Source organism: Barbus barbus, assembly GCF_936440315.1.
Source record: "Barbus barbus genome assembly, chromosome: 13".
Taxonomy (NCBI): Eukaryota; Metazoa; Chordata; class Actinopteri; order Cypriniformes; family Cyprinidae; genus Barbus; species Barbus barbus.
This window is the reverse complement of record NC_136741.1, coordinates 6,360,019-6,382,348: the sequence shown is the minus strand read 5'-3', so window position 1 is coordinate 6,382,348 and position 22,330 is coordinate 6,360,019. Positions and strand designations below refer to the sequence as shown.

The following is a 22,330-nucleotide window of genomic DNA, read 5'->3' as shown; positions in this document are numbered from 1 at the left end:
TGCATATAATAGAGCTGATACAACAATAATAGTTCAAGTTCAATAATATCTAGTCAAATGTACAGGTAATGTGCAAAATGAAGAATGTTTAAAAAAATTAAAAATAAATAACAGTAATAGTGTTAGCAGTGTTATTAGTAATAGTGTTAATAGTCTGTTTAAATTTTTCTAGATTCTGTATAATATATTTTTAACATCAAAAATAGTCAATGCATAAAAGTTTAATTCATCTTTTAAAATGTAATCAAATGAAATTTGAACAATTCCTTTCATTTTTTTCGTAAAAAAATTTTGTGCTAATTTTTGCTGTTTGAATTCAATCATTGACAAACAATTGTGATATTCCTTAAAATAATATTTTAATTAATTATTATTCTTACTATTACTTTGGGAAGTACATTCTCATCTACAATAGTAAGCTAACGCACAACGTACCAGTTAGGCCTGCGTAATTTCCGTCATAATTTCTTAAAGGTAAACCAAACCTTTATTTTGGCGTGTAGCAGTGAAGACTTTTGAGTTTTGTGTGTGAATTTTAACAAGAGTTAGTTTTATGAAATGAAATGGTGATATGCTGCCGTAAGTCTCAGAGCAGCTCTTGACATGAAGTTCATGATGAGCATTGTCCTCATATAGTGAGACACCAAGAGTGCATGTATTTGTAGACGAAACTCCACTGCTATTTCACAAAGAAATACACATGGAATATGCAGACTTCATATTCCAAGCAGTCTAATGCTTAGTCCATATCACAGTTTGATTAAGTGTACATCAAAACCATACTTTTGATTAATTTATCCAAATTCTGCCCAATTCCGTTAGACAGTAAATTCTATTTTAATTAATGGGTTCCGCAATTCAGTCTGTGTTTTCCATATCGTGTGAATCATAGAGCCCTATTTTTATCACTGAAATTCATAGGGCAATGGAGTGAATGATACATTCTGATATTATAAGAATTGTTTAAATCCACAAATTGCTTTCTGAAAAGTTCTCACAGACAAATGCAGATGTTCCAGGATGTCATTTCTACTTAGTTCCAGTGAGTTCACAGGCAAAGCCCTGAAGACGTTCTCCTCCAAAAGCTGAGGATAATTTCAGCCTCAGGGGCGCATCAACCTCAGCGCTGTGAGAAAAAAATTCAGAGGCCCCACTCCACCAAAAATAAACAGGTAGATATGAACAAGCCTGCGGCATGGTGGGAAATTATGCAAATTTCATTTCCACTTAGATGAATCTTGACTTGAGCTTTACCGATCATGGAAGTAAAAATAACACAGTAGCGACTGGCTGTCAACAGCGATATATATCTCTAAACAGCTGAGAAGTGTATAACATTGCAGCAGAAATGTAAGTATTGACTAAAATTTGGTGATGGAAATGGTTTGGTAATGGGAGTTACAACTGGTGAGGAGCTGCACTTTTGGCAACCTTTTGCTGCTTTGCTGCAAATTTGCCACAAAACAACCACAAGTTTTCCACAAATGAACAGTCATATTTGTCATATTTTGCACGTTTGAAGTGAGCTTCTAAAGTATTTTCAAAAAGAGCAGCTGTGTATACATCACAGATTAAATCGTTTTCTTAACAACTACTGAATGTGTGTTCACAACCGTGCCACCACTGTGTGAAACAGTCAGATGACCAGACAGTTCTGTTGATCCTTATTACATTACTTAGATCTACTTGAAACATCTCAAATTTATATGGTAATTGTAAGATTTTATATATTTATCCAAAAGAATCAACTTTAAAAATTGTATAATTTTAGTCTAATAAAGGTGAATGTCAGTATAAAAAAATTAAATCCTTAAACAAGACTTTAAGACTTATATTCAGAGAATATATCTTGTTTGTTTTAAATATTTATTTGCCAGTGGAATATGTAAAAAAAAAAAAAAAACTTCAAGATACATTTTAGATGTTTATTGCTTAAGTAAAATGAAAGTAGACTTGACTGCATTAAATCTAATGCAGTTTAATGAGGTTTATGCTTTAAAAGGGGGTGGGGGGGTGGGCATGGGGATGAAAAAAATACATTTAGAGAGATTTTCTGAAAAAAAGAAATTTCACATATTTTAATATTTTAAATATTTTATTATGCATCTTTTTTTAAAGAATTAATAGATTCATCCCAGGCATGCAAGGAGGAGAAGATCCAAAGATCTACAGTGTATTAGGGCAACTACTGTGTGACATAATTAAAAAAAATACTAAGCAGCGCAGTATCGATTCACATCCAATACAGACAGATGAGCTGGGTAGGTTGTGTATGCTCACAGATGGGACCATATGAGTTTGCCTGATCCCATCTTTAAAATGTAATATATTCCCATAAACATTTAAACACATTCCATATAGCCCTTTAGGTATTATGATAGAACATCTCTAAGACTGCATGAAATTAAAACTTGTTCATATGAAACAGTTTTTTTAATAGGTTGGTGTACAACACCCTTGGCAAAGAAATGTATTGTTTTAATTTATTTAAAGCATGATGCATGTGAAACAGGCAGCCTGAAGCCAAACTCATCCCCACTCAAGCGCCTGTCTAAACAGTGCATTTTAAAGACATTTCAACTGTTTTCATATCAACACTAATAACAGAAGAGGATTCATCAGTCAATTAATATTTGCTATATTTACCTGAGCTAGCACAACAGATGTTTGGCTGGTTAGCGTGATCCTTTTAGGATGCTGGAAGATGCTGTATCTAAACCGTCTGGCTACAGAACATATCTTTCTCCACTGATGGCCTTTTAAAAGTAACTGTGCTGAAATAAATTGTTTTGAAAGCAACAAATAAATTGTATCAATTTTATTGCACTTAAAATATTTAGGCTTAAATTTAAGTTTCTGTATTTAAATGTAAAAGTTCCACCTTTTTGGATTACAGATTTACATAAATTAATAAACGTAATGTGATGCATATAAGAAACAGGCAAGACTTCTGCACTCAAAATAAATAAAACATTTTTGGCACTTTTTATTATTAACCATTTGCATCTATTTGATTTTAATCATATTTTCAAAATGCATTTAAATTGCTTAGAATCATCTTAAATCTGTTGTAAAAGCAATCACATTTGGTTAAAAAATATTAACATTAAAATAAGGCTAGCTGTAATGTATAAGATTTATGATAAATAAATAAACCTTGTTATTGTGTATTTAAAGCAGTCAATTTATTAATACAATTACAGAAATCTTAAGTTTATGTAAGACTGAAAAATATTAATTACATTATGGAAATATTATATTTCATTCAAATTAATAACTCCTATATTTAAATGATGAGTGTACAGCAGGTATTTTGCAAGTAATAATTTTTTTTAGGACTCTAACAAGGAATAGCTCAAGCTCAGTTGGTGACTGACTAAAAATAAACGAATATAGCGTAGGCTATTTTGCCCATAAGCAATTTAGTCTAATATTTTAAAAAAGTTAACTTGGTACATTTAGAAATTTCATCTGGTCTAAAGAAATATATAGCTCATTATCATCAGCATAACAGTGGAAACTAATCAAATGTTTTCCCATAGTATTTCCAAGAGACAGCATCTCTATAAAAACAGCATAGGGCCTAACACAGATCCTTGCAGCACTTCATATTTTACCACTGTAAGGTTAGATGCTTCCTCATTTACAGAGACAAAATATTAACTGTAGGATAGGTAGGATCTAAACAACCCAACTCCTGGAGGGCCAAGTCCTGCAGAGTTTAGCTCCAACTCTGCTCCAGTTTGCAAACAGGCCTAAAGGACTTCATTAGCTGAAACTAAACTCTGCAGGGCTGTAGCCCACCAGGAACTGTTTTGCACCCCTGATCTAAACCCTTAATGCCTGTTCCTGAATACCAATGTTATTCTGTAATCTATCAAACATTATGTCATGATTTATAATGTCAAACACTGCACTAAAATCGATCGAATCACGGAAATGCAGCCTTAGTTAGGTGCTAGAAGGAAGTCATTTGTAATTTTACCAAGTGCAGTTTTGGACATTTCAGACACAAATCTAAAATTTGAAACATAAATCACATACTTTCAGGAGGTCCTGCACCAGCTAGGTATCTGCCATTGAGATGAACAGGAATGCTACTGGATGGTTGAGGTATTACAGACCTCAAACTGTGAGCTGCCACATTCAGAGAACTTTCCTTTATAGAAAGTTGAATTCTCACTACAGGACCCACTCTAACATGAAAGACGATTCAAGGGATTTACTTTGCCAAAGAAGTACATGTTCTACATTTCAAAAATAGACAGTGACAGAGCCTTTTGAGTGGAATCAAACATCATCCTCAGAGACGCTTCAGTATTTTTATTGTTTTCTGCAGCCGCTGCACCGGTGGCTCCATGTCAGACTGAGAGAACACCAATAACACATATTCCCTGTGAGTGCTTGTGCGTTTACTTAAAAGGGAAATGGTGCATTTCTCTTCAGGAGAACAGAGAAGACATCCTGCAGCGACACTCGCTCCCGTCAGAAAACAGAAGGAAGTGAGGCAGGGATGAAGAAAGAGGGGGTGGGATTTTCTGTTAATGATACTGTGTGTGGCAAAAGATAGGACCAGTGTGTCTGAGACATTCTTTATCCAAAGAGTCGGATCTCCAAGTACATTTCAACAGAATAAATACAGTCCCACATAAATACATCCTCCACTTAAGAAATCAAACAAACAATAACATTGACGAAACAAACAACAGTAGGCAGTAAGACTGACCCGATCTAAACCAATGGAACCAAAAAACCCAACAGTATGTCAGTGGATTCGTTTGATGGGCTCTGCATTGGGTGAGGTTGATTTGCATGAAATAAAAATTGCACCATGCAGATACACATGTGCTTTTACAATATGAAAGCACTGATGAGACAGAAGGAATGGGGAACCTCAGCGAGACACAAACGAGAGATGACAGAAGCTTGACCAGGACACGGGGTTGTGGAGAACTCTACTGGAGGTCTGAGACTAGACAAGCTCAAGTGGCTTAGTTTTAGTTCATATAAGATGATGTGAATAGTGATGTGGCTTGTAGGTTTGCTCTGTTAGATGGGCAGCTGGAACTTGACATCAACCTGGGCCTCTTTGGCCAGCGATACAATTTCAGAAAGCTTTACAACCTAGAGAAAAAGATTGAGAAAGGTATGGTAAATATTTCAGAGTTTACTTTTAATTATGATCATCTTAATTATAACACAAGTGTCCTAAATTTTAATAGTAAAATGCAAAAAGTGATGATTGCTGATTGTTAAAAAAAGCTGTACATAACGGTACATAAAAAAACTGAGTATGTTCTGCTTGGCTGTCCTGATCATACAATGGTTCCGCATTTAGGGTGGAAAGACAAATCTGGTTTGTATAGTCATTGTGTAATAATGAGATTTGCTTTGATTCTATTTGACGGCAACATTTGCTTTCATTTTCCCTTTTGTACACTCTCCCCTTTTTTAAATGACACAGGTGCAATTTGTTACCGTTAGTTCTTGGATTAGGTAGCATGAATTAATAATGAACAGCATTTTTTTACACAACATTTATTAAATCTAGATTAATTTATTCATAATTTATTTGTTTGATTGCTTATTCATAATACATAAAAGCCATTAATAATTTATACTTGAAAGACATGTTTTTTTTATAACTTGAAATATTAATATATGTAGAAATTAATATCCAATATTAAAGGGGTCATCGGATGTGATATGCACTTTTACAAGCAGTTTGAACTGAAATGCAAAATGTGTGGCAGTGTGTGTACACAACCACCCTATAATGATAAAGATTCACCCAGTGTTTTTTTTTTAAATCATTTCCGCTTTCTCAAATCGAGCAGACAGGCCCCTCCCACGAGGAGTTTTGTTGTTGGATGTAATTTTGAACATAGCAGTCGTCATTTACGCCAGACATCTGAGCCTCTGAAGACGCAGTGGATTACATTTATTTCTGAAAGGAATGCGCCCCCGATCTACCTAAATGCGTCCATCTTTGCGAGAATAGAGAGCAGAGCTCATTTGCATTTAAAGCGGCATGCAAGAATACAGCTTGTGTTAGACAAAGCTGTTTTTGACAGGGTAAAAACGGTGTTGTTTTACACTACCATAGAGAAATTTTAACCAAACTATGTTACAGAGTTTTCATTAAGACCCTAAAGCAGGGGTCACCAGACACGATCCTGGAAGGCCGGTGCTCTGCAGAGTTTAGCTCCAACCCTAATCAAACACACCTGAAGCAGTTAATCATTGAGCGCGTTTACATGCACGTTCTTAACCCGATTATGCTTAATAAACCAAAAATGCACGTGGTCATGTAAACGCGGTAACCCGTTTTCTTTCATCGGAGTAAGGTCATAAGCATAAACCGGTCGTAACAGGTAGTTTTTTGCCTCTTACTCCGATTTCGCACAGCATGTAAATGCAATAACCCGCTTTCTGTCGGCTTATTGAAGTGCACATGTGTGACAGGAACGATGCATCATTAGTGCAGATTTAAGCGCATCTAGACTGAGCAAAAGTCTCGCAGTAAAAAAGAAGGAAATATATCACAAAAGCAGACTTTTTCATGACTCAGAAAATTATAAAATTGTGTTCTCATCTCGTGCAGCACAGGTAGAAGTGGTTCAGTCACAATCCTGCATTTATAACTGCATGAGAGGATAATTTATGAGCTGTACGTTTCCCGCTGACATACTGCAAGCTTAATTTAACATCACAACTGACAAATGTATGGAATACTTGGAGTCAGATACGCAAATTATTATATTTTGACGTCATTACAGGTAAATAACCTGATTTATTAATGAAATCATGTAAACACAGCTTACTTGCGTTGTCAGGTTACTGATGTGCATGTAAACGGGGGAAACCTGGTTATTTTAATAAGCTGATATTTGTGAGTTATCAGCTTATTGGTGTGCATGTAAACGTACCCAATGTATTACTAGGTACTTGAAACATCCAGCGAGGTGCATTGAGGCAAGTTGGAGCTAAACTCTGCAGGACACCGGCCCTCCAGGATCAAGTTTAGTGACCCCTGGCCCTGCCCTAAAGAATCATATCAACTTGAGGAAAATGGGCATCCGATGACCCTTTTAATAAAAGCTGTAAAAGTATGTTTCATTGTTAGTTTATGTAACCTAATGAATTAACAACTATTAATGTATTGAACCTTGTTGTGAAGTGTTGTAAAACCATTTTTTCTTATGCGTGCAAATTTTTATTCTTTATTCTCCCAAAAAAAGTGTAAATGTTGCCATTTTAAACATTAATGGCAGGTAAAGTTATGGGAAGTTGTGTCCTGTCTCTCAAGAAAGTGATATGAGTTTGAAACAACTGGGGGGTGAATAAACGATGACAGATTTTTCGTTTTTTTGCGCGAACAACTCCTTTAAAACCTCATATTTCTTTGGACTAGCAATTTGATTCCTGAACTGTGATGGACAGATTCATTTCTCCATTTCCACCCCATGTCAGTTTCAATTTGCCCATATGCATGCATAAATAAGAGAAGCACACCATTTTGGCCGCCTCGTCTAGATCATCACAGGCCAGGATCTTCAGAGGGCTGGCAGCGATCAGAGTCTTGGCATCGTCCACTCTTGTTCCTGGAGATCAGACAAGTGTGATGAGAGTGAGATGAAGGACAGAAAACATGAGCCACCTGCACAAATATCCCTTCCCAGACACCTTTTTTCTTTCTGTCACCCTTCTGTCAATGTTTCCTCTCTCCGTTTCAGATGTTCCAAGTATTCTTGGGGGATTTGTGCTACCCTTTATTGATATAGATAGTACAGTGTTCTCACAGTTTTTGACTAATGAATTTCCAAGACCTTTCCAGTGTCAGCACTTACTGGATAAGGGTTTTCAATAATTCAGCAAATTCAGACTTTTCTCTAAAGAATTCTAAGAAGCATTCTGACCAATCTGTGAACCGGTTAATAATAATAAAAAAAGAAAGAAACAATTTCAATATCATTATGGCTAGCAAGTTGCAAGCAAGTTTTACTTTATACAACAGCAACATCTAACCGACGACATGATTTTAAAATAGTGTGTAACTAGAAAAATCTATATTTACTATAATAATTGTATTTAATGAATGACATCTGATAAGCCTTTGTGTCCTGTTCATGTGATTTTCTAAGGAAACGCGAAGTGCTTGTTCTTATGAATAAAACTGATAATATTATTACATTTTTCAGATCAGCACCCTTTTAAATAAAGCATGGGTACTCACCTTGTAACCGCACAACAATGGGGATTTTCAGTTCTAAGTCAGTGACAGCCATGATAATGCCCTGTGCAATGACATCACACCGCATGATGCCACCAAAGATGTTCACCAAAATAGCTTGGACCTGTTACAGAGAACACAGAAAAACATTGAATACTTTCTGGCATAAGAGGTGCGATAAAAGAGCAGCAATAAGAACAGAAGCCAATGTAATTCCCTTGTTCATGATATTACCTTTTTATCAGAGGTGATGAGCTTGAAGGCCTCCGTCACCTGCTGTGCAGTGGCTCCGCCTCCAACATCCAGGAAGTTAGCAGGTGTTCCACCATGTAGTTTAATGATGTCCATGGTGGCCATAGCGAGTCCAGCCCCATTGACTAATCACAGGTGACATCACATGTATAAATTTACACTTACACATATTCAAATTAGAAAAATGGTACAAATTGCATAAACACAGAAAGTTTCCTGAAAGTGCAAAATGTAATATATAAAGATCTTTAGTTCTAATTCTTTATTTAGAAATGTTAAAATATAAAAAATGCTCATATGTGAGTTTAATTTTTGAATCGTCCACTCAATGCTGTGATAATGTTTCTCTAATGGATGGTTGTGGGTTTTTGTACTGACCCAGACAGCCAATAGTGCCATCTAGGCCGATATAGTTGAGGTCTGCTGTGGCTGCCTGTCTGTCTCTGGCGTCCTCCTGGCTCCAGTCTCGCATGTCGAACACTTTCTTCTGTCTATAGGCAGCGTTTGAGTCAAAGTTGATCTTAGCATCCATACACATCACTGCAAAGCACAGAAGAAAACATCTATGAATGCATGAAACTATGGGACAGCTATGGAGTATCATAGTGATGGTTAGAGCTGCACAGCATTTGAAAACCTGACATTGCATTGTTTTTCTGCAATATATAATGCAATATGAAAAAGATGCCTTGAATAGGTCTTTTGACCCATTCAACATTAGATAATAATTAATTTTTATTAAACAAAAATATGCAACAAATTAAGATATATATATATTGTAATAATACTATTGTACTATATTGTAAAATTATAATATCAAGTACTTAAAGAAATAATATTCTAATTTTATACACCTATACAACTGTAAAATTACTAATATTACTAATAATATTTACATCTTGATTTCTTACTTTTCAAGCTTGTCAAGATTTTAATTTAGCAGGTGTCAGCAAATTAATAGACTATGTATTTCAGAGCGAAGACCGGCACTGTGTCCATTTACACTTGAAGAGTTCAGATGGAAAAGCCCCTAAGAGCCATTTGAAATTCTCTTCTAAAATTAGCATTTTTATCAGGCTCTGGTGTGTAGGTTCAGTAATTTCACTATAATGGCAATGAACAGGTTATTTGCATTGCCATTAAAGTGAAATAACTGAACATAAACATAGGCCTGAGAAAAATGCTCATTTTAGTAGAAAATTCCAAATGGCTCTTAGAGGCTTTTGCATCTGAACTCTTCACTTGCGCAGCTCATAACACTGTTAAAGCATCTCAGAGCAGCTCAATCCACACAAAATGAACTAACACACTCTGATATGCTGAAACAAACACCAGATCATGAGCTGCACAAAGGTAAATGAACACAGTGCCACATTTAACTCTAAAACCCACAGCACAAATAATTATTTGATTTAACAGCCCTAGGACTACCGTTGTTTAATGTGTACATAATGTATATAAAGTGTAAGGTTTCTGCTTTAGGGTACCAATGCCAGATGAATCCTCCACCATTGGATTGATCTCCACCATAGATGCATCATACTTGATGAACACATCATAAAGTTTCAACATGTTTTCTGCAGCTTCATTGATCAATGCAGCGGGGAAACCCATTTTCTCTGCCACCTGAGAAAAAAAAAAAAAGTAGAAAAGCATTTTTCATGCAGGGGTCAGTGTGGGAACTGTTTATATAATACTCTGCACCTCACCTTAATAGCCTGATCCATCTTTATTCCCTGCATGATATCAATAGGCTCTTTCACAATAGCATCAGGATTCTCAGCAGCCACATCCTCAATGTTCACGCCCCCCTGAGAACTGCCAATCAGCACAGGGCCCTGTAGGGGGTGGAGAAGAACCCATATCATTTTAAGGGCAGGTGAAACCAGTAAAGTGCTGACATTTCAGGTCAAGACAAAGTAAAAGTTGCCCTCTACTGGCCATTCTGCTTATTGCAGCACATAAAGTAGTGATGTCATGCTTGTAAAAAGACTTTGTACTTGAATGCACACACATGCAAAGCAGTAGATAAGATAAACCATGCAGTAACAGCCTAGTCAGTGACCTCTAACCTGGAAGGACCTCTCCATGGTGATGGCAAAATAATACTCTCTGCGTGGGTATCTGCGCTCGCAGATAAACACCTGGTTACAGATCCGCCCTGCCTTTCCTGTCTGCTTAGTGAACAGCTTCTTGCCAATCATCTTAGAGGAGATATCTCTCACTTCCTCTGGCCTGCAGATACAAAGCGAGTGAGAAGACAAAGAGGAAATTGGAAAAGTAATAAAGTGATGAACAATAAAGTAGACACAAATACTCACGAGTAAACGATTCTGACACCGCCTTTCAATCCTCCCTCAAAAGTGCCTTTGCCTCGACCACCCGCCAACACTTGGGCTTTCACCACCAGGTCTTTAGAGCCTGAAAAAAAGAGACAGAATAAACAAGAAAGAGAAAAACCTTGATTAATGCCGACCAAACAGTCACAGAAGTACACAAAACACATGGCCTTGCTCAAACAAACAAATACCACTTAAATTGACAGAGATGAAAAATTCACTACAGAGCTGCTGCATCCTCAACCAGTGAGTCACACTGTAATTAGCTACAGTCTCTAAACATGCACAGACCTGCTGTACAGAAAACACAGAACAGGCTTATGGAAGGCTGGACCTGATTGTTATGATAAATGTAATGCCACATAGCAGACCAGGAAGGAATAAATAGTTTTGATTCACTTGGATTTAAACTGCATAACCAGTTGAAAACAAGAGATATATGGCGCCAATAAAAATGACTTCATAACTCAATTCCACCTGTTAAGTGAAGTTTTATACCATTTCGACTGGGAGTTGTCATTTTACAAGCTAGCTTTTCAATAAACAGACAGAACTATACATTTTTTTAATATAAAGATGGTATTAATATAAAATACTCATTATTTACTCACCCTCATTTTGTTCCAAACCAATAAGACCCATTCTAACAAGAAAATATTAAGCAAAACAATCATGCTGCCCTTTTCCTGCCTAATAGCTTGAATTTGACTGTTCTTCACTACACTACTGTTCCAAGTTTGAGGCAGTTTTTTTTAAACAAATTAATATTCTGCATGAATGCATTACAACCCGAATTCCAGAAATGTTGGGACGTTTTTTAAATTTGAATAAAATGAAAACTAAAAGACTTTCAAATCACATGAGCCAATATTTTATTCACAATAGGACATAGATACCATAACATGTTTAAACGGATAAATTTTACACTTTTATCCACTAAATGAACTCATTTCAAATTTGATGCCTGCTACAGGTCTCAAAAAAGTTGCATTTTACAAAAAAACATTTATCAAATGCGACTGCAAAGATGTTACAAAAGATATCTGTTAAAAAAAATGCTGTTCTATTGAAATTTCTATTCATCAACAAATCCTAAAAATTTAACACGGTTGCCACAAAAATATTAAACAGCACAACTGTTTTAAACATCAGCAATAATAAGAAAACATCTGTTACAGGAGGTTTAGGCATCAAGAGGATGAGTAAAATCTGACACTTTGGGCGACTAACCCTTTTAAAGTTGTACCAAGTTGGAGCACTGAAAAAGGGAAGTGCCCCACAGAACGCCATTAAAATGCTGATTTGACATTGTGAAACTATAGATATTTGTCAATGTTGCAATTTTGCAAATACTTTTTGAATTTACCAGAAATTAAATGCACAGCAAATGAAAGGGTATTCATTTGGAAACAGTAAGTTAAGGAGTAAAATCCAATTTTATTCAGATCTGAGACACACCAAGATTCAAACTAATGGGTCACTTAAGCCCATTCTCTATTGTGCATGTTTCTCAGTCTAAATCTAGTCCCTCGATGCTTGTGACACCCTACCCTCCTTTATTCCAGCTAACAGCACTGCTTGTCCATCACGGGTCTGTGCAGGTGCTGCCTATATGCTGACAGTTAGATTAAAGTTTAGGCCAGCCCCATTCTCCAGAGGTGGCGCAAAACTATGTTTAGACTGCAGCGTGTCTGAGAACAGCACAACAGCTGAAACACAAACACACAGTGAATTCAAGACCCTAAAATAGGGTAATCTGGCAGTCCTGTTCAAAACACTGTAATCTGATCTGCGTAATAGCATTGCCAATGGCATACCCAAAATGCATATATGCTGTGTTGAAATACTACTCAAGATCATTCCAACGTGAAAAATATGTTAAACAGTGGAAAATACAAATGAGTCGGTGTGCATGTGTTATGGAACAGTCATGCAGACTACATCCCTTTGAGAATAAATATTGTCGACTTTGAGAATAAATATTGTCGCAATTCTAAAAACTTGGAAGTTTTTAGAATTGCGTGGAAAAACAGTATGTCCAGCTATAGACAGGCTCTAAAAGCTGCCAGGGTAGAGCATATCCGCAAACTCATAGATAATAACCAAAACAATCCAAGGTTCTTATTTAGCACAGTGGCTAGACTAACAAATAAACAGACACCGCCCGATCTAAATATTCCCTCACAATTTAATAGTAATGATTTTATGAATTTCTTTACTGATAAAATAGATAACATCAGAAATACAATAACAAATGTAGATTCTACTGCGTCTAGTATTTCAGCTTCATTCATCGCACCTAAAGAAAAACTGCAGTGCTTTACAACTATAGGACAGGAAGAGCTAAACAAACTTATCAGTACATCTAAACCAACAACGTGTTTATTAGATCCTGTACCCACTAAACTACTGAAAGAGGTGTTACCCGTAGCAGAAGAACCGCTTCTCAATATTATTAACTCATCGTTAGCCTTAGGTCACGTCCCAAAACCATTCAAGCTGGCGGTTATTAAGCCTCTTATTAAAAAACCACAACTAGATTCTAATGAACTGGCAAATTACAGACCCATTTCAAATCTTCCGTTTATGTCAAAAATTTTAGAAAAAGTTGTGTCTGCTCAATTGTGTTCCTTCTTGCAAATAAATGATCTCTATGAGGAATTTCAGTCAGGTTTCAGGCCTCACCATAGCACAGAAACTGCACTTGTTAAAATTACAAATGACTTGCTTCTTGCTTCAGATCAAGGCTGCATCTCATTGCTAGTATTACTTGATCTTAGTGCTGCGTTTGACACTATAGACCATGATATACTCATAGATCGACTACAAAACCATATTGGTATTCAAGGGCAGGCTTTAAGATGGTTTAAATCATACCTGTCCGATCGCTACCACTTTGTTCATTTAAATGGAGAGTCATCACAATTATCACCAGTAAAGTATGGAGTACCACAAGGATCAGTCCTAGGTCCTCTTCTATTTTCAATATACATGTTGCCTCTTGGTAATATTATTAGAAAATACGGGATTAGTTTTCATTGCTATGCTGATGATACTCAACTATATATCTCAACAAAACCAGGTGAAACTTCTAAACTAAGATAATAGATTGTGTAAAAAATTTAAAAGATTGGATGACCAATAATTTCCTCCTATTAAATTCAGATAAGACAGAGATATTACTTATTGGACCAAAAAACAATACACAGAATCTCTTGGATTACAATTTACAACTTGACGGATGCACTGTCACATCCTCTAAAGTCAAAAATCTGGGTGTTATATTAGACAGCAACTTGTCCTTTAAAAATCATATTTCCCATGTTACAAAAACAGCATTCTTCCATCTTAGAAACATTGCCAAGCTTCGAAACATGCTACCTGTTTCTGATGCAGAAAAGCTAGTTCATGCATTCATGACCTCTAGACTGGACTATTGTAATGCACTGCTAGCTGGTTGTCCTGCATCTTCAATAAACAAGCTACAGATAGTCCAAAATGCAGCGGCTAGAGTTCTTACAAGGTCAAGAAAATATGATCATATTACCCCAATTTTACAGTCTCTGCACTGGCTACCTATTCAGTTCCGTATCATTTACAAAATATTATTACTTGCCTATAAGGCCCTAAATGGTTTAGCTCCTGCGTACCTAACTTGTCTTCTACCACGCTACAATCCAACCCGCTCCTTAAGGTCGCAAAACTCTGGACTTTTGGTAGTACCTAGGATAGCAAAGTCCACTAAAGGAGGTAGAGCTTTTTCACATTTGGCTCCCAAACTCTGGAATAGCCTTCCTGATAACGTTCGGGGTTCAGACACACTCTCTATGTTTAAATCTAGATTAAAGACACATCTCTTTAGCCAAGCATTCACATAATGCATTTTATAATCTTGTACTGTAGTATATCTGATCAAATGTACATTATTATTATTCTTTAGCTTGGGATGGAACAGCAGCTACGCTAATTATGTTTCTATTTGTCTCTGTTTCTGCCACGGGATTAACATCCCGTGGTAATTAGGAATGACAGAAGCTTCAGTCTGGATCCAACCCCTAAATGATCTGAGATGACCGAACACCTGAGAAAAGATAATGCCAACCCCTCAGAGGATGCCAACGCTCAGACAACATACAGAATTACCAAATGACCACTGGAACTAGTTGAGACCTTACAATCTGACTTTGCTGCAGTTAAATTGAACTGCTGGTTTGTTGGCCAGAGGCCAATGTTTGATATTGATATTGTGATATGTTTGATATTGATATTGTGATATGTTTGATATTGTGCAGTTGCTTTGACACAATTTACATTGTTAAAAGCGCTATATAAATAAAGGTGACTTGACTTGACTTTCCTCAATTAGTTCCCAGCATATGTTCATGTGTTCTTACCGATCTTCTTGGCAACAGCGTAAGCCTCATCAGGCGTGCTGGCCACCAAACCAGCAGGCACAGAGATGCCCGCTTCCTTCAGCAGCCCGATGCTCATGTATTCATGCAAGGAGAGGTTCCTCTGCTGCTGCACTGACAGCATTGGAGACGGCTGGTTGCCATGATTACCAAATAGACCAGATGTCCCACCAAGCACCTGGTAATTGAAAGTTAAGAGAGAAAATACTGATTAAATCCAACACAAATAAATTCTGGCAAACGAGACGATACCGTGGCTAGAAAGCCTTGGTCATATTTACATTGCAAACACTAACTTTTGTAGATTGCTAAATGGAATTCACAAACGGAAACAAGAACAAGCAAAGTCTCAGTTTTACAAGGAAAAGGATTTTCCCTGTCCCTTAATACTTAACTGACTTTAGTCGAGTCTTTCAGTTATATGTGGGATATCAGAATATGTGGAATCATAATATCTATTGAAACAGACTATCTGCACCAGCAATATAAAGATGATTAAATGATGAATTAATGACTGATTTATATTTTGCTGTAATCCAAAGTGACATACAGTACGCTCAATATAGGAATAGTCCTTTATGGAGCAACTTGGGTGTCTTACTCAAGGGTACAACCTTCTAATGACCAAACATAAGACAGTTATGATATGAAATTTATGATTCAGGAAGGTTTACAGTACAGGACACTATCATTTTGTTCATAACAACAGGCATATTTGCAGATCTGAGTGGTTTAAGAGTTAACTTTATTAACCAGCCGGCACAAGAGTTGAATAGAAACACTGAAGTGAAACAAAACAGACTGGTCCTCTGTCCATGTAGGTGAAAGTTAACTCAGAACCCCAGATGACATGTACAGTGTGTATGATAACCAAATAAACAAACAAATTAAACTCTCAGACAGAATTTAACTTAAATCTGCCTAACTCCAAAAGAGCATCCGCTCAGCAGAAAATTAATAGGTTTGCTAATCTAAGCATTAGTAATAATGACAGGCAGCTAACCTGAAGGCTAATGTCAAAGGAGAATCGCACACTTGGTGTCACTAAAAATGATCAAAAAAAGCAAGCCACTTCACAAATGACAGTCGGATATAGTTATCTGATGTGTGTACGCAAAACTGACCTTAGCTGCCGAGCTTAAAGTCGTCCTGGAGCCGGAATTCCACAGTCCAGCGGACAACCGGCCACAGATCAGGGACGTCGCCATGTTGCTCTGTGCACAAGCAGCGCAGCACAAAAACAAATGACTGCACGCGCCTGCGTCAGGACGTACGTCAACTGCGCAGCTCCACTTTGAGAATCGCAGCTGGCTATTTCCTTCCCCACGAAACAAAGCTTACCATTAAAATCAGTTCACTTGTTTACTGTGACAAAGATTTGCTTTCTTTTGGGAATTAAGATACCATTATTAATAATACCATAATTAATACTATTTGTACATCTCATGGTGCACAAGCTTCAACCAGATCGTAAAAGGTATGCTTTCTGTTAGGAGACTCATCTACCAAGTAAGATATAGGTAAGTTTAGACTATGATGTGATTTCCAGTAAAGCTGTATTGCTTAATATGCTCATGCGGATCCCCAGCATTGCACATGTCCTTCTCTCTCACAAGTGGAGGGGGTTTTGATTCATTCCAGTGACTCGAATCTTTTCAAACCGCTCACCAAAAAGATTCTGACTCTTTACATCCTTACGCCAGTAGATGGCTGCAAGTGAGCGTCTTTTTGTGCGTTGTGACAAGTTATTGAATCATGTACTTATCATTCAAAAATGGATTCATTCAAAAACCTATAACAAGCTATAACAAAAAAAGTAGTGCTGTCAAACGATTAATCGCATGCAAAATAAAAGTTTTTGTTTGCATAATATATGTGTGTGTTCTGTGTCTATTGATTATGTATACATAAATACACACACATACAGAATATCTTTTTGAAAATATTTACGTTTATATTTATATTCATGTAATTTATGTTATAAATAAATATATTTAATATATAAACATAACATATTTTTCTGAAATATATACATGCAAGTGTGTGTATTTCTATATACATAATAAATATACACAGTACACACTATACAGTGCTCTCCATAAGTATTGGAACAGTAAAGACAAAATTGCTCTGTTGGCTGTGGAGTCAAGACATTTGCAAATATGAATAAAAGATGAATATGAGACAAAACTACAGAATGTCACATTTTATTATTAGTCGTTTCAACACATATGTTTTACCAAATAAAAGAACAGCACTTTTAGAGTTCATCCCACTCATTGATGTGAGCATAAGTATTGGGACAGTTGAACATAAGGCAGATATAAAAGATTAAAAGCTATTATTTAGTTGCAGATCCCTTGCGCACAATCACAGCAGTGAGTCTGGGACCCATAGACATCACCAGACTCTTGGTCTCATTCTTTGAAATACTTTTCCCAGCCTTTAATGCAGCCAATTCCAATTATTGCTTGTTTTGGGGAGTTTCTGCCTTTACTCTCCTCTCCAGCTGGTGAAATTCATGTTCAATCGGATTTAAATTGACTTTGGCAATCTAAGACTTTCCATTTCTTTGCCCTTATAAATTCCTTGACTGAACTGGCAGGGTGATTTGGGTCATTGTCCTGATGCAATATGAAGCACTTCCCAATGAATCTGGTGGCATTTTCTTGAATATTGGTAGGAAAGATGGTTTTTTTACCCCTGCAAATTCATTCTGCTACTGTCATCATACATTAAGTCATCAGTAAAGTTGAGAGGGCCTGTTCCAGAGACAGCCATGCATGCCCATGCCATGACAACACCTCCACCATGCTTTACAGATGAGGCTGTATGCTTGGGATCATTGCAGTTCACTTTTTCTCCACATTTTTGCTTTCCCATCAATTAGATAAAGGTTCATCTTTGTCTCATCGGTCCATAAACACAGTTCCAAAACTCTTCTGGCTCACCTTTGTGCTTTTTTGCAAACTCTAAACTTGGCTTTCTATTTTTGGTGCTGGTCAGAGGTTTGCATCTTGCTGTGTAGCATCTGTAATTCTGTGTCAAAGTCTCCTGAGGACAGTAGATTGTCAGAGCATCACCCCAGCTTTCTGGAAGTTGTTGGTGATTTTACAGACACGTCTTTTAGGATTCATTTTCACAGCTTTTATGATTTGTCTGTCATCAGCTACTGTTGTTTTCTCAGTCGATCAGGTCGTTGTTGGTCGCTGGTGGTTTCCAAACTCTTGACCCTTTGTTTTTGCTAGAGCTCTAACTGACTTCCTCTTTTCTTTTAGCATCCAAATTGCTTGCTTTTCTCTCAAAGTCAGCTCCCTCGTCTTCATCCTGGTTTGTGTGTCATCATGGAATGCAAGATTCAGAATACAGAAGCAATGGATATAACTGATACGACACATTCCCTGCTTTTAATATCTGAACAATTAATGCAACAGGACACAGCTGATCACTTAGAAAGACCTGTGAGGCAACTGTTCCAATACTTATGCTCACATCAGATAGAGGGATGGAACTCAAAAAGTGCTGAACTTCTTAGCTGGTAAAATATCTGTGTGTTGAATCCCCCAATAATAAAATGTGACATTCTGTAGTTTTGTCTCATATTCATCTTTTAATCATATTTGTAAATGTCTTGACTTCACAGCCAACAGAGCAATTTTGTCTTTACTGTTCCAATACTTATGGAGGGCACTGTATATTATGTAAACAAAAACCTTTATTTTGGATGTGATTAATCGTGATTAATCATTTGACAGCACTAAAAAAAGAGGCAATAATAGTGGAAATAAGAGTTTTTAAAGTGTACAACATTTTAATTGTGCATTGTCTCCAGTCATTTTTATACAATAATGATTCTTCCACCTTTTCTCAAGATATCTCAATGTCTAAATTGAGGACAAAAATATGCCATCTTCCTCTGTGAAATACAAAAAAGAGCGATTTATATTTTTTATTTAAAGTTTAGAACTTGGTTTAAGTTAGATGGTACTCCAAGTAAATCATTTAGGCCATAGGGATTCAGCAGACATCAAATTTGGACTACAGCTATATAACTGTTTGTCTGTTTTAACACAGTTTAAATACAATGTCTGAGGCTGTTCAAAATGGAAAACCCATGCTCAAACGTCCTGGAGTGGGACTTGGGGTTCTTGTGACAGACTCCTCCAATCCAGGATGTGTCCTGTTAGGAAAAAGAATAACCAGAGTCGGGAAAGGCACCTACCAGTTACCAGGAGGTCACATTGAATTTGGGTGAGTTTACGTCACAAAAATGCATCAGTGTGGTCTTTTACTAATATATCAAATTCTTTATAATTCCTGCTTATTCATGTTAACTTTTCTTATGCGCTAGTGCATTAATACACATGGGTTGCATGTAAATTAATTTCAATTATCAGAGAAACTTGGGAGGAATGTGCCCAGAGAGAGGTGATGGAGGAAGCTGGTGTGCGACTGAAGAACATTCGCTTTGCATCCGTTGTCAACTCCATCAGACTGGAGGAAAACTACCATTATGTCACAATCTTCATGCAAGGAGAAATGGACAGGTCTTTCTCAGCTGAACCAGTTAATTTGGAGCCAGAGAAGAATGAGGGTAAACCATTTCTTTGAATGTGTTATTGCCTGTGTAGTCTCAGGCCCAGATGGCCCACCCACAGATTATTCATGATAGTGATAAAAATCTGTCATGTGAGACTATTGCCTGTCTCACGCCAACTTGGTAGTCACCATTACAACAGGTTTTAGCAGTTTTGAGCAAATATTAAAATGTTTCTTGTACAGTATACAGTATAAAATAATGATGACATGGCTTTTTATAAGTTTAAATCCCATGGTTTATTTGATGTTCAAATTAATAGATATGCTAGACAAAATATTGATTAAGATGACATTAACATAGAAATAAAAGTAGATCTACACACAAGTAATCTCTGTCCCAACTTCAAAGTCTTGACTTTCTTAATGATATCCATCAGGTATGATCATACAATTTGACATAATCAGTTGGAGTGATTGCAGTTGGAGTCAGTTATTTGTAATAAGAATTGGTCACTTTATATTTTGTTTAGGCACACTTTTAATATCTAAATGAGTGCTTTTTGGCCAGAATAAACCAGTGGAAGCCAGACTATACAGTGGCATACGAAAGTTTGCAGAATCTGTGAAAATGTGAATAATTTTAACAAAATAAGAGAGATCATACAAAATGCATGTTATTTTTTAATTAGTACTGTCCTGAGTAAGATATTTTACATTAAAGATGTTTAGATATAGTCCTCGAGAAAAAAAAAAAAAAGCTGAAATTCTTAAAATATCCCCCTTCAAAATTTGGGAACCCTTGGTTCTTAATACTGTGTGTGGTTACCTGGATGATCTACGACTGTTTTTTTGTTTTGTGATGGTTGTTCATGAGTCCCTTGTTTGTTCTGAACAGTTAAACTGAGCACTGTTCTTCAGAAAAATCCTCCAGGTCCTGCAGATTCTTCAGTTTTCCAGCATCTTTTGCATATTTGAACCCTTTCCAGCAGTGACTGTATGATTTTGAGATCCATCTTTTTACACTGAGGACAATTGAGGGACTCGAACACAACTATGAATAGGGTTCAAACATTCACTGATGCTCCAGAAGGAAACACAATGCATTAAGAGCCAGGGGATGTGGGCCACACAGGGCCATGTGGGTTTGGATTTTGTTTTCCCTTCATAAAAAAAACCCTTGATTTAAAAACTGCATGTTGTGTTTACTTGTGTTATCTTTGATTAATATTTAAATTTGTTTCATGATCTGAAACATTAAAGTGTGACAAACATGCTATAAAATAAAAAATGAGGAAGGGGGCCAACACTTTTTCACACCACTGTATATGTAAACATCTTTTATATAAAATATCTTACTCAGGACAGTACTAAATAAAAAATAACATGCATTTTGTATGATCTCTCTTATTTTATTAAAATTATTCACATTTTCACAGATTCTGCAAGGGGTTCCCAAACGTTCGCATGCCATTGTATGTCGATAGTCGAAACAAAGCATGGCAGCAAAAGTATCTGTAGATTTACTTGATATTTACATAGTCATGCACTGTACAAAACCAAATCATATGCTTTGGATTTCTATGTTGTATGTATGATTTCTATGAGTAATTATTGACCAAGTATAAGTTAGTTTATTTAGTATTAGACACCAATTTATTATGTGAGTGTAGCTAATACTGAAAAATGAGTGATTCGTTTTTAATTATTTGACTCTATCTGCCCAAATGCCAAGCAGCAGCAGTATTACTGCAGTATTTCACTGAAAGCTTCAGATTTATTAGTTATTTCTTTCTCAGGTTGGACATGGAGGCGGTGGGAGGATTTCCCCCCTGAAGAGCAGCTATTCTTGCCATTAGCCAACCTGAGACAACAAGCCTTCCAGCCATTCAGAAAGAGTTAAAGGGATTTTCTGTCATTAAGAAATCAACCTTATCACTCCCTGACTTAACCTTATTCAGGATCAGGTGAACTGAACTCACCTTAGGCCTTTTCTCGCTCATTTTGAAGAGAGCTTTGACCTGTCGAAAGGACACACGCCTTGACCTTAAGTTGTGCGACTGACTGTACTGTACTTTCAGATTGACTGTTATGGATAATTAATTACTGACTGTTATTCCAGCTTCTCAGTAGCCTAATGATTTTATTGAACACACGTGTATTAAATTATATCTAAGGCTATTAAGCTATTAAAATGTTTAGGTAACAGTTTACAAAAGGTCTTGTTAACATTACTGAATGTATCCCAAAAGCAGTACTTTTACAGCATTTAATTTTGCCCAATGCTAATTTCTACATATACATTTCAACATTCAAGTAATAAACTAGCATTAACCTGTATTAATAATGAAATATTTTATTGTAAAGTGTTACCAATATTTCACCATAACTTCCTCATGCAAACTTACTCCAACTGTTCCCACCAGACAACACCCACCTGCATTTGTAATACTACTGCAAGGATTTCATAACATTATTTTTCCACATACACCTTAGTAAGGTGACCTTAGCACCACTCAAATAAACATTACCTGATAGTTTCCAACCTGGTAGGTTGG

General features: G+C 36.5%; 2 protein-coding genes across 3 annotated transcripts; one reads left to right on the top strand and one right to left on the bottom strand.

Annotated features, from left to right (window-relative positions):
* Positions 1–3,165: 3,165 nt before the first annotated feature.
* Positions 3,166–16,929, bottom strand: LOC306879497 (succinate--CoA ligase [ADP-forming] subunit beta, mitochondrial-like). Its single transcript, XM_079432486.1, has 11 exons — positions 16,361–16,929; positions 15,219–15,414; positions 10,807–10,906; positions 10,558–10,720; positions 10,195–10,323; positions 9,973–10,111; positions 8,864–9,025; positions 8,468–8,610; positions 8,237–8,357; positions 7,516–7,604; positions 3,166–5,124 (listed from the first exon to the last, which is right to left on the bottom strand). Exons 1-11 carry the CDS (start codon positions 16,442–16,444, stop codon positions 5,050–5,052), a joined length of 1,401 nt encoding a protein of 466 aa, XP_079288612.1. The 5' UTR covers positions 16,445–16,929; the 3' UTR covers positions 3,166–5,049.
* On the top strand, positions 16,533–22,319 carry nudt15 (nudix (nucleoside diphosphate linked moiety X)-type motif 15). 2 transcript variants are annotated; one of them, XM_079432488.1, is made up of 4 exons: positions 16,533–16,713; positions 19,311–19,487; positions 19,634–19,830; positions 21,572–22,319. In XM_079432488.1, exons 1-4 carry the CDS (start codon positions 16,682–16,684, stop codon positions 21,673–21,675), a joined length of 510 nt encoding a protein of 169 aa, XP_079288614.1. In that variant the 5' UTR covers positions 16,533–16,681; the 3' UTR covers positions 21,676–22,319. The 2 variants fall into 2 exon arrangements, with proteins under 2 accessions (XP_079288614.1, XP_079288613.1); XM_079432487.1 differs by having other exon boundaries at positions 16,533–16,756.
* The last annotated feature ends 11 nt before the right edge of the window (positions 22,320–22,330 follow it).